Below are 13,461 nucleotides of genomic sequence, written 5' to 3' on the forward strand. Positions count from 1 at the left end.
AAACTTGTATTAGTGTAGTTTTCGCTAATTCGCGTTGGTTTGGGAGTTTGAGGGAGTCAAAGTTTGTGTTTCAATCGTATTTTTGTGGTAGTATTAGTTCCTTAGTGTTTGAAATGCTTGAAGCTCATCATGGCCGATCGGCCAAAGTACTTTGCTATCGCATGGCCTCCCATGCCCATGCTCGTTCGCCACGTCGCCCCTGCATGTGCTCCAATGGGAGTAGAAACGGCGCATGGCCCTGCTCTCCCTTGGTCTCTCTCGTTCACTCGTTCTCCCTCTGTTCTTTCTCTCGCACTGCCTCCCATTTGGCATGGCTGAGCAGCTGAGCTGCTGCGTCGCTCGCTCCTCCATTGCCTAGGCATCATCAAGCCTCTCCAGCACTGCCTCCACGTCTGCTTCTGGCTCCTCGACCGCCTCTCCAACCCTACCAACGTCGTCGTTCGCCTGTTGCCGGCACAATAGCCATTACCGCTGTCGCCCTTGCTCGAGCTAGCCACCTAGATGCGTGGCCAGGGCACCACCAGCAGGCCTCAGGCCACGCTGAGCCCCTCCATGGGTGCGCATGAGCCTAGACAAGCCCTAGAGCTGCCCTCCTTACCATCGGCGAGCCATAGGCCAGCCAAAGTCGATTGTTTTCCCACGCCTCCTCTGCTTCACAATCACAGGGACCTCGTGTGACAATTTGACATAAGTGAAGGGCTTAACTACAAATCTCGTGACTTAGATGAATAGTGCCTAGAAAGGATCAGTTTGTTTGAGTTTAATTTGTGAAAACTGTAGGGTCCCCGATGTAAGATCTACATTCCTTTTCTTTGGTTTTTGCAGATTTGGATGATCAACTTTGCAAATTCATAGTAATTAGTAGAAAATCATAAAATAGTAAATGAGGACTTTTTGGAATCCTTATAAAATTATCTATGCAGTAGATCTATAATATGGCATGCTTTAGTTTAAAGTTTTTGCTGTAAAAATCAATTTCTGCAGTTAGGTTTTTAATACTAGTTATGTCTTGTCTTTTTCATAACTACAATTGTTGTGCTCAAATAAATGTGAAATTTTTATGGAGTGCTATTCATGTGAAATTTTAGGATTTTAGGCTTAATAGTTTAAGAGCTATAAAAATAACAAATGCCATGTGTTGCTTTGCTCCTATTCTGAATAGGCATGCATGACATAGTGCTTGACTTGATCATTTTGTCTTTCAATTTCTCAAGACCCAAGTGAAGGCTAAGAAGCCCCATGGTTGAAGGTAATATGGGTAAGTTTGAAAAGTCATATCAATTTGTTCTAATCCTAGAGGAGAATTCTTGATTGAACACATGTGTACTTTTGAGGCAGTGAAAACATTGCAGCAACTCTTGATCCATTGCTGAGTTTAGCTTTGCTCAGGGACTAGCAAAGGATAAGCTTGGGGAGCTTGTTGATGGTCACTAACATCAATTATAAACCATCAACACAACCTGCATATATGCTTAATTCCATCACCAAACATAGGTATAGGGGTTTAAACTAATAAATTCCATAAGTTTTGGTGAATCTGTGTTTTCAGCAGGGTTTATCTAGAAAACTATCAAGGGGGCCTATTTGTCAAAGAAAATTATGGAATTCCGCCGCGTAACAGCATGGGAAGATTCTAGAAGACTCTAGGAGGCTCTCCACCAAAGCAGACCCTAAGGGGCTGGCCGGCCCCACCTACATGATAGCAGGCCTATGGGTCTCACCAGTTAGCCTCCGCTTCAAAAGTCGGTTCCCCACCACCATTGAGATCTAATCTTCACCGTTTATTCAAGTCGGTTTGATCCAAGGGCTCAGGATTGACGCTCTGGCCTATATATTAGCCCCTACCCCCCTCCCTCAGTAGATCTCTAAAACCCTAATTCATATCTTCAAGATTAGAGCCAGCTATCAAAAGAAGATTAATCCTCTATAGGATCTAGTCTTATAAATAGAAATAGTGAGATGGAGAGTGAGGGAAGAGTTTGGAGGAGGTGTCGGCCTATCGGTGATCTCTCTATGGCTTGTACCTTAGCGGATCCAAGTTCTATCTGAGCTTACCTCTGAGATTTCTCTGGTAATCAACTTCTGATTCAAGTAAGCATTATGTTTATATTGTTCATCAGGATCATGACTCTTTTGAGTGCTTTATTCCTAGTTCTAGAGGGGGTAAACTATTAATCATAAGTGTAAGCATGGTGCTCAGACTTAGGTTAATCGTGGATGCACCCTGCATTCTAGATCAATGGTAGCTCACACGGGTGACTCTTATAGCCTCATTGAATCCTCTGTAGTCCACCTCCCGTCTGTAGGCCAAGTAGGACCCGGTTATGAAGGAAAGCATCCTCTGCTGGTGTCTTTCCCTAGTAAAGTACCCAGCAAAATACACTCATGTTTATCCTAACCTTGTTGCTACCCCTAGTTAAGTTAGACCAGTAGTTAGTCTCACATGTTTCCCTAGTGGATATGATACTTAGCAATACTTCTAGGTGAAAGCTACAGAGGTATATGTGCGCTTGTGGATTTATCCGTGTGCGTTAAAAAATACCAACACACGTCGTTGTTTTGGCGTTCATCTAGTAGTTGTACATTGAAGGCCCACCATTGTCATTGTTTTTTGCTGCTCTCCTTCGCTTTGTTATCCTACTGCTGATCATGAGCAACCTATTGTAGCTCTACTCCAGCGGCTGGTGCTGTTGCATAACCGCCATCATTGTTGATGTTGTTGTCAAGCTCTAATGACGGCCACTAGAGCTCACCTGCTACATCGTTCATTCCCTCCACCTAGCTATTTCTGCATGGGATCAAGTTGCTGAGGCCCCATCCCAGGCAGCAAAAATGACATGTCCATTCCAATTTCCTATCAGTAGATAGTCTAGTGAAGCTAGCTTACTAATGCACTATGTTGAACTTTGGTCTTATTTTTACAAAACATACCAGGTTGATTGTTTGATGCATGTACTGGATGATCATGGGAAGAAATTCAGACATTCTTGAAAAGTGGCTCAACCATTTTAGCATTTGTTCTAGAGTAGGATCTAGAAAAGTGACACACAATCCAAACATGCACCGTGTACCATAGGCATATCATCAATTTCATCCTTGCATCTTAGTTTCTACCCTCTACCTATCTCTAATTAGATCACAGACACTAATGCAAAGCTATAGAATATCAAGTTTCTTCACATGAGGGACATCAATCAGATGGGGGAGGTTATAGCAACAGCTTCACGCCTCCTATGGTGAAGCTGGCAATGGGAAACTACCCCTCTACCCCATCGTTGTTTTGATGTTGATCCAATTGTTGTACACCGATGACCTACCATTGTCGTTGTGTTTTTGCTGCTCTCCTTCGCTTTGTTATGCTGCTCCTGCTGCTGATCACTAGCAACCTGCTGTAGCTCTACTCCAGCGGCTGGTGCTGCTGCATAACCACCATCGTCATTGATGTTGTTGTCAAGCTCTGATGACAGCCACTAGAGCACACCTACTACATCATTCATTCCCTCCACCAACTGCGTCTACATGGGATCAGTTGCTGAGGCCCCCATCCCAAGCAGCAGAAATGACATGTCTATTCCAATTTCCTATCATATATAGTCTAGTCAAGCTAGCTTACTAATGCACTATGTTCAACTTTGGTCTTATTTTTGCAAAACATACCAGGTTGATTGTTTGATGCATGTACAGGATGATCATGGCCAGAAATTCCGACATTCCTAAAAAGTGGCTCAACTATTTTAGCATTTGTTCTGGAGTAGGACCTAGAAAAGTGTGTTGGACACACAATCCACACATGCACCGTGTACCATAGGCATATTATCAAGTTCATCCTTGCATCTTAGTTTCTACCATTTCCCTGTCTCTAATTAGATCATAGACACTAATGCAAAGCTATAGAATAACACTTTTCTTCACATGAGGGATATTCATCAGATTACGGAGTTTGTAGCAGCACCTTCGCCCCTCCTATGGCTGAAGCTGGCAGTGGGAAACTACCCCTCTTCCCCATCACCATCACTATTTTGGTGTTGATCCATTAGCTGTACACCGACGAACCACCATTGTCGTTATTTTTTTGCTGCTCTACTTCGCTTTGTTATCTTGCTCCTGTTGTTGATCACTGGCAACCTGTTGTAGCTCTACTTTGGTGGCTGGTGCTGCTGCATAACTGCCATCATCATTGATGTTGTTGTCAAGCTCTAATGATAGCCACTAGAGCTCACCTACTATATCGTTCATTCCCTCCACCAGCTACGTCTACATGGGATCAGTTGTTGAGACCCCCATCCCAGGAAGCAGAAATGACATATCCATTCCAATTTCCTATCATAGATAGTCTAGTGAAGCTAGGTTACTAATGCACTATGTTCAACTTTGGTCTTATTTTTTGAAAACATAACAAGTTGGTTGTTTGATGCATGTACTAGATCATCATGGGAACACATTCTGACATTCCTAAAAAGTGGCTCAACCATTTTAGCATTTGTTCTAGAGTAGGATCTAGAAAAGTGTGTTGGACACACAATCCACACATGCACTGTGTACCATAGGCATGTATCATCAATTTCATCCTTGCATCTAAGTTTCTACCCTCTCCCTGTCTCTAATTAGATCACAAACACTAATGCAAAGCTATAGAATAACACTTTTCTTCACATGAGGGACATCGATCAGATGGGGGAGTTTGTAACAACACCTTTGCCCCTCCTTTGGCTGAAGCTAACAGTGGGAAACTACCCCTCTACCCCATCGTTGTTTTGGTGTTGATCCAGTAGCTGTACACCGATGAACCACCATTGTCATTGTTTTTTTGCTGCTCTCCTTCGCTTTGTTATCCTGCTAGCTGATCACAAGCAACCTGCTATAGCTCTACTCTAGCAGCTAGTGCTGCTGCATAACCGCCATCGTCATTGATGTTGTTGTCAAGCTCTGATGACGGACACTAGAGCTCACCTTCTACATCATTCATTCCCTCCACCAGCTGCTTCTACATGGGATCAGTTGCCGAGGCCCCATCCCTAGGCAGTAGAAATGACATGTCCATTCCAATTTCCTATCATAGATAGTCTAGTCAAGCTAGCTTACTAATGCACTATGTTCAACTTTGGTCTTATTTTTGCAAAACATACCAGGTTGATTTGATGCATGTACTAGATGATCATGGGAAGAAATTCTGACATTCCTAAAAAGTGGCTCAACCATTTTAGCATTTGTTCTGGATAGGATCTAGAAAAGTGTGTTGGACACACAATCCACACATGCACCGTGTACCATAGGCATATCATCAAGTTCATCCTTGCATCTTAGTTTCTACCCTCTCCATGTCTCTAATTAGATCATAGACACTAATGCAAAGCTATAGAATATCACTTTTTCACATGAGGGACATCGATCAAATAGGGGAGTTTGTAGCAGCACCTTCGCCCCTCCTATGGCTAAATCTGGTAGTGGGACACTACCCCTCTGCCACGTCGCTGTTTTGGTGTTGATCCAGTAGTTGTACACCGACGACCCACCATTGTCATTTTTTTGCTGCTCTCCTTCGCTTTGTTATCCTGCACCTGCTGCTGATCACTAGCAACCTGCTATAGCTCTACTCCGACAGCTGGTGCTGCTACATAACCGTCATCGTCATTGATGTAGTTGTCAAGCTCTGATGATGCCCACTGGAGCTCACCTGCTACATCGTTCATTCCCTCCACTAGCTGCGTCTTCATGGGATCAGTTGTTGAGGCCCCCATCCCAGGTAGAAATGACATGTCAATTCCAATTTCTTATCATAGATAGTCTAGTGAAGCTAGCTTACTAATGCCAAGAACTACTACTCACCAAAACCTATCCTTAGTAATACACGGCTATATGTTATCCTTATTTATTATTATATTTCTATATTTACTCATATTCTAGTTTCGTAAAGCTATACTTTAGAGAAGGAAAGAGAGATTCTAGGACCACTTGCCCATAAAAATAAGACCGAACTTAACTACCTGTATCTGTCCCAACTACCCATGTGTACTACCCCCCCCCCCCCCCCAAATCACTTTCTCTACTGCTACGTTGAAATAAAAATGCCCGCCTCCAATCCTCTTAGTTGGACCATACTCTTAGACATATGATTGTTGAGTTAGCCAAGTGAGGGGTTTGTTCAACCCGTCAATAAAGCTATTCTCGATATAGAAATAGATAAGATCTCCAATTAGGGGCAGGCACAATAAGGAAGGTAATCAATTGACGATATCCATCGGAACTTCAACTTTCAGTCTTCTATATGTTACCTACCTAGAAACATGTTAGGTCTTGTCTTAACATTCCATTGTAAGAAAGATTCCACCTCTCCTCGACTACCGAGAACTAGTGTTCTTTCTCCAAGTATAGGAGAGAGGTTTCTTTCATTTTATATTCCAAAATTGAGTACCTCATGTCTTTACTATGTGTACAAATCCGGCACTTAAAGTGGCACTCCCTTCCTAGGGAATGAATGCACGTCCAAGTAGAAACTCCCCTCCCTACATGGGACCTATCTTCCTAATGCCTTGCTTCAACTAGTACTTAGAGTTCTCCAACAGACCTGTACATATGGTATCTAGTTTGCTTTGGATAAATCAAGTTGTAAGAAAGTGATCTATCTCATAGTTCTCCATACCCAAAACCATTTCTTTCACTGCAAAGACGAGTACGACAAGAAGAGAGGAGTAGTACGAAAGACCCATATCATAGAAGAGTGAGACCTCCATAAACTTTTACCAATCCTAATAGACACATGACCTAGCCTAGCCCCCACTGCCCTATTTCCTGTACCCACGTTCTTTCAATTTGAATAGTGCTACTCATACATATGAGACGGCAGAAAAATGGGCAAGAAAAAACATATCTACTTTGTAACGATTCTAGTTTTATTAGACTCCTTACAAGCCAAGCCCTATTTTTGACAAGTCATGGAGTCATCCGCCCTGTTTTCGTCCAATGCTTCTCTATTCCTATCAAAAGCCCTTATCTCGATATTCCTATCAAGAAGAACTCTCTCTGCCTGGCTTTGATAGCTTCATTCTCCTTACCATAAAGTCTATTTATTATTGAATCCAACCTATGAGAAACCAATCAGGGTTCCTACATTGGTATTACTAGTTGAGCCTATGAGCGTACGTTCGATATGGTTGCAGTTATATAAGCTAAGAAAGAGTTGCTTATAAAACCTTCTAATAAGGTCATTGGTGCTTCTGCTTTTCTTGCCTCCAACCATGCGGTACAAGCTTAGATATCTTTAGATTGAGCTAAGTATATTCCAAGGAGGTAAGTTCCATGTACTACATAATCATAACAAATTAACAAGGTTTCTAAGTTTCCACCACTCGTGAAAAGTGGCTCAACCATTAGTGTTTGTTCTAGTGTAGATTCCAGAAACATGGACCAAACACACAATTGGTGCCCATGCAGCGTGTACATATCAGTTTCCCAAGCGTATTATGGATCTAAAAAGGCATGGTTTAAGGGGTGGCAAAGACGTGTTTTAAGTCCAGTCTCAATGGTGAGTTTCATGACACTATTACCAAGACTGTCACATCAGCTTTTGTGTTGGTAACTGTGACAACGGATTTCATCTAGATGAAACTCTCTATCTCTCTCGCTCTTCATTAATAACCGAGCAAGTTATCAAAACTGTTGATGTGTCATAGTATTAAATGTAAATAAACCCAGATAAAACCTCCATTAAGACTGGCCTAAGGAAGCATAAGGTAGGCTCTACTCGCTGTTGCAGCTACTTCTACTGCTCTAGCTCCATAATTGTAGAGTCATGTAGCATATGTTGTGCAGAGAGATGGCAATGGGTGCCAAAACTCAAAACCCGATGGGCTTTTACCCTATTAGGGTAAGGATATGGATTATTTTCTCTACCCATGGGTTTGTTAATGGGCAAAAAGCTAGGCCCAGTAGGTTGGCAGGTATGGGTTTGGGGTTGTAATACCCAAACCTGTAAACCTATGGGTTTTTTAAACCCAGTTCATCCTAGTACAACATCTCATATCCGCTTACGGTACCCTAAATTTCTCAACTAGATTGATCCATCTAGTGGTATATATGGGTATCCCATATCAGCAAAGAAAATAACACGGAAATTAAAAGAGAAAGAAAGAAGTGCCGCTCTCGCTATGCATGACCCTTCTTTGCCCCTTCCTGGCCCACAGAGCTTGCATTGGCCTGTTGCATGGGCTGAACACTGCTCTGCTCACTATACAAACAAACATAGTAAGGTAGGTACACTCTAAAGGAGACCGGTGGATGCATGTATAGAAGCAACACACCAATTCGAGTATGTGCTGAAGCATGAGCCTTAGCTGCTTAACCTTTATTGAGAATGAGAATTAAAATAGAGAATTGATCAATATAAATATTTTTAAATTTAAATAAACTAAATATTTTTATTCGGATGTTGTTTCATAATTTATTTGGATTTGTATTTTATATCGGATAGAAATTTTGTTTGGATATCTGAGGGAAGTATTCATTTCTATCCTATCCTCTTTGGTTGGTTGGAAAATATATTTAATGGGCGCTGCTAGAGCGTGGGCGGGCAGGATCCGAAAATTCCGCCCACTCACCTCCTCCATAGTAGATCTTTAGTTGCAAAAAAACACACAGTAGTTCTTCTTCCTCGACTCCGGTGCCCTCGCACCCGCTGCTGCCGGAGCTCTACGGTCGCGGTTCTTCCCCCCCCCCCCCCCCCCCCCCCGGGCCGCCGCCATGGCCGGAGCTCCCCCACCCCAACCTAGCCCCGCTGCCGTCGCCAGCTCCCCTAAACCGCCCGCCGGCCATCCCCACCGCCTGGCCGCCTTCCTCCCCCCGACCGACCCCTTCTATACTCGCCGGAGTTGGGGGAGATGATAGGGAGAGCTCGCCGAAACCATAGCTCAGCGATCCAGGAGGACGAGAGAGAGAGGGGAAGAGGAGGCCTACCTGGGCGGATCTGCCGCTGCCGTTGCCAGATCTGTCGCCGCCGTTGCCAGATCCAGCGATCCACCGCCGCCGCTGCTAGATCCGCTGGATCCGCCATGGCCGGTGTAGGGAGGCGGTGGGGCGCAGGTGTAGGGAGGCGATGGGGGGGAGGTCGCTGATGAGGTTGTCGCCAGAGAGAGAGAGAGAGAGAGAGAGAGAGAGAGAGGTGCAAGACGAGGCTGGGGGCGTGCGGGCGTGAGTGGGGAGGGAGGCATGCGTCTCCCTAAAATATGGACAATGAGTGCACGAACGGGATCAGACAGTGGGTGCGAGATTGGACGACAACGAAGGGTGTGCATGCCATGACGCTAACGCCTGCGCGACCCAAACTAGCATTTGCGGTATTTTATATAAGTGTTTAGATGGTTAGCTGTGTTGCAGGTACAAGTGATCCATTGGGTACCCGTGACCCGAGTGGGCATCAGTCTGGGTACAAATTGAACCCATGATGGTTCATGGGTTCTTTAGCAGGTAGATTTCATATTCAATGCGCACAGGTTTAGGTTGGCAAAACCCAGTGTGTTTGTGTCGTTCATCTTCTATGTGCAACTACAGCAGCACAGCCCAACAGGCTCATAATAGACTATATAGCCAGAACTGAAACATGAACGCAGACTACAGCCAGAACTGAAACATGAACGAAAAAGATATAGAAACCTGCTTCTCACATCCAGTGCAGAGACAACCAAAGCGTCAATCTATCACCCGTTATTAGTTGAGAAATCCGACGAGAACTAGATAAACAATACTTCTAGCTTCAAAACATCCTGCCGCATTGCAACGCTAAGAATACCATCCGGAGCATATATCAAAGCAGAGAGGTGACGACACAAGATTGACAACATACTGACATTGACAATGAAGGTCTCCCAAAATACACAAGATTTCACTTATTCTAAAGAATAGACAAGATTTTATTCTGTGTACCAGACAATCACACCTTTATTTGACTACAAAACAAATAATACATCGACTCCAGGTCTGGCCTTTTCTTCGCCGGCGTCTAACAAGAGGGAATAGGCATAATAATAAGTCCCAGGTTTATAATAGGCAAGCGATTGTACCATCATCAAAGCAGGCATTTTGTACATATATAGTGGTGGGGGTTCTCAGAAGATGAACACGACACTGTCATGGACACGGGACTTCTGGTTCTGCGCGACACATTCAGAGATCCACATCAGGTTCCTGATCTCTTGCTCACAGAGCCTGATGTAAGCGAAGAACACAGCGTAGTGGAACTACAAGGCCCATACAAGACGTGTCAGAAGATAGCACCATAAATAGAGAATAGTTTTGAATTTCCAGGAGTACAACTGTGATAGCATGAAGTGATTCCTATTAGGCTATAACATAGCAAAGCAAATATATATATATACCTGCTGCTCAAAGGACAAGCATAGCCTCTTGACTTCCTCCTCATAAAATGCCTTATCCAACATCTGGCTTTCTCCATATGAAATCCTGGAAAATATATACTGGTATGGTGGGTACTTCTCCATTGCACCACGAACCTACATGACAAACAAGCAAAATGATAGATATAATTACAATTTACACAGGCATTCACTGCAAATGCAGTGTCCATCTTGAAAGACTAGAGGCCTACACTACAGGCATGACATCGAGAGGAATGCGCAAAGCAGAAATTTGTCATAAAGCAATGTATATATGTTACTAGTACACTGCCAAAGAAATATTCTTATCCAAACAGGCCATAGAAAGACATTAACTTTCAAGTGAGGAAGTCTACAATGTAACATCTTAAACAAAACTACAACACATTGTAAAGAAAAATCCATAATATGGCATCAAAAAGGAAAAGGTGACCCTAACAAGCACGAAAGATCAAAAGGCGTGAATTAAATATTATTGCAGGGTGTGTTATAATGAATAATGCATCAAACATAATTAGAGACATACCTGGTCAACATCTTCACAAACGGCCAATTCTTCGTGACCATATGGGTACCTGAAGGACATCAAAACAAAATTGAACTCCCATGAGAAAACTGGACATCTTAATTAACAAAAAAAATACCAATAGTATTTCTCTAAAATAAAACCCACAATAAACCAAAGTTGGAGTACAGCTTCCTGCGGTCATCTCTTGTCAACTCAGTACCAATACTGCAAAACATAACATAGAAATTAGGACAGCATTAAGGCAATTTTGCATGCAAAAAACTGGAAGATGTGAAGTTCGAAATGCAAAATCCAACAGTCTTTACCTATTTATAGTAATGTTAACAGGCTCTCTGTCAGCTTCAAATGAAAGGAGATCACACATGATCTCAGCTGTTGCACCACCTAGTTTTCTGTACCAAAATAGTCCATTTAGAAATTAGAGAATAGACAGATTATCAACAGAACAATTAAGATTATTGAGAAAAATATCATCAAAGCCACCATCTCGAGTACTACATACCTGGCAAAATTTGTAAAAGTCCTCAAGATATGCTTTGTAGAGAGTGTTCCTCATAATCTCAATATTCATGTCATCTAAATCCTACAAAAGACCAACAGTTCTCATTACGAAGGCAATGTTAGCTGTCAAGAAAAGTAAGAACAAAGATGAGTTGATATTTGTTAGAGCACAGTTGTAATGCACAAATGATCAGCTGCGGTGTTTACCTCAGATGTAATGCACTCTGAGAAGTAAGGGGCCAGTGGTGTATCGACTAGAACCAGTCTATAAAGCTCACGCATGTTTTGAGCAACAGCAAGTGATGCAATGCTGTTGATCAGCAAGACATAATGATTAGTATTCGGTGTTTTCGCACATCTCAATTGACAAAAAAAAAGGGAAAAAAAGACTGACACAACAATAATACCTGTCAAACATGCCCAATGGGTGGCATTTCTCCAAAAGTTCATTAACATCTCTCTCATGTAGTGTCCCAGTTACAATAAGGACAACATTGTCAATCATGTGGCCATAACTGTGAAAAATAGCATCCTGTTAGAAACAAACTACTGCACTAGAGCTGGAAATGCTAGTATGCGTTGATGAAATATATGAAGAACGGGTCCAATTTTCAATAAAAAAAGAAAGGATCAAAACAACACTCCGTCGCTTACGTTATATACTGCAAGAACGTAGATAGTGGTTCAGTGGCCTGGCACAGCATGTGCTTGTACTCATCGACCAGTTTAAGAGTGCACTTCTCCACAATTGTCGTTGTGTGCAAGGGTGAAGGTTCTGCGATTCATCCGAAATAAGTTTGCAGTACAGTTGTCTCACAAAAATGCATTGAGCAAGCATACAGTGCAAATACTTTCATGAAAACAATTGCCAACATTAAGTTTACTCAACACAAAACTTTGTGATTAGGCAGAATTCATTACATTGTTGTTCAAATAACTGTATAGAGTGCAACATACCTTAGTATAGTACAGTAATGAAAATTTACGCATTCGGCATCACCATGGTAGAGATAAGATCAGTTATACATGTTAACATTCTAGTGTGACAGACAGACACATGATACGGATAAAGAGCCCTAAGCAAGAACGTAGCACATACTCTATACACAGTATATGAAGTCCAGTAAAATGAATTTCTAGAAACAGATGAAAATGTAATTTGCAAAATCCGTAAAACAATATGGACAGCAAGTGTGAAGGGATGAAGATTATTGAACTTTATTGCCAGGCAGGACTGAAACATAATGGCTGAACAGGTTTTGCTGATGCAATTGACCCCAAATGTGTGTGGATTCATGAAATAACTCCCCTAAGTGCCGAATTCCTTTAGGCAGGTCAAATAGTGTTTTACAGTCATTACAGGAGTGAAGGACTAAGCTAATCTACACGAATTTATCTGAACTTCAGATGCTCACATGTACACAACATACCAATACAGAATTCGTGAGTATATGGTATACCTAGGACTCCACGAACGATCCGTTGAATGACCGACTGTTGGTCTCGCTATACAGGACCTAGTGTTATGTGAGTAGTTCAAAAATTCAAATAACCAGCAAGTGATCTGGATTGCTTCCCTCCCGAGATCAGCGAACTGGGGAAAAAAAGTCATGACAATGCAAAGCATTCTAGCTCGAGAACGATCCATGCTAGTAGCACTAGCCCGAAATCCCCAACCAGAACGATCCATGCTAGTAGCACTAGCCCGAAATCCCCAACCGGGATCACAATTCGGGCCGGCCAGATCGCGAATCGCGCACCCTAGCATATCAGCGCGGACTAAGAAGCTGCGGCACGGCAGCTTCCCCACCCCACCCGAAACGCCAAGGAGGCCTGACTTCTCACCGTTCTGGAGGTAGGGCCCGTACTCGGTGGCGGTGAGGTGCATCTTAATGTCGTCGAGGGTCTCGCACTGGCAGAGATTGTTGTAGTCGGCGGCGGTGAGGAGGCCCGAGCGGTTGCCCCGCACGATGGCCTCCAGGAACCCATCGTGTATGTTGAACGACAGCATCTCCCACCCGTACATCGTCGCCGCCGCGGGCTCTG

General features: G+C 43.1%; 1 protein-coding gene across 1 annotated transcript in view; it reads right to left on the bottom strand.

Annotated features, from left to right (window-relative positions):
- Window positions 1-9,847: 9,847 nt before the first annotated feature.
- Window positions 9,848-13,461, bottom strand: part of LOC136545946 (probable V-type proton ATPase subunit d) — an 8,286-nt gene continuing 4,672 nt past the window's right edge. Inside the window, exons 2-11 of the mRNA XM_066537907.1 lie at window positions 13,261-13,461; window positions 12,070-12,190; window positions 11,823-11,930; window positions 11,623-11,725; window positions 11,417-11,497; window positions 11,220-11,305; window positions 11,059-11,118; window positions 10,912-10,960; window positions 10,368-10,502; window positions 9,848-10,229 (exon numbers count right to left, since the gene is read on the bottom strand). Of these exons, the coding sequence (XP_066394004.1) occupies window positions 10,098-10,229; window positions 10,368-10,502; window positions 10,912-10,960; window positions 11,059-11,118; window positions 11,220-11,305; window positions 11,417-11,497; window positions 11,623-11,725; window positions 11,823-11,930; window positions 12,070-12,190; window positions 13,261-13,441 (1,056 nt within the window). The 5' untranslated portion in view covers window positions 13,442-13,461 and the 3' untranslated portion in view covers window positions 9,848-10,097. The remainder of the gene's footprint in view (window positions 10,230-10,367; window positions 10,503-10,911; window positions 10,961-11,058; window positions 11,119-11,219; window positions 11,306-11,416; window positions 11,498-11,622; window positions 11,726-11,822; window positions 11,931-12,069; window positions 12,191-13,260) is intronic.

The sequence above is a fragment of the Miscanthus floridulus genome, chromosome 3 (assembly GCF_019320115.1).
Source record: "Miscanthus floridulus cultivar M001 chromosome 3, ASM1932011v1, whole genome shotgun sequence".
NCBI lineage: Eukaryota > Viridiplantae > Streptophyta > Magnoliopsida > Poales > Poaceae > Miscanthus > Miscanthus floridulus.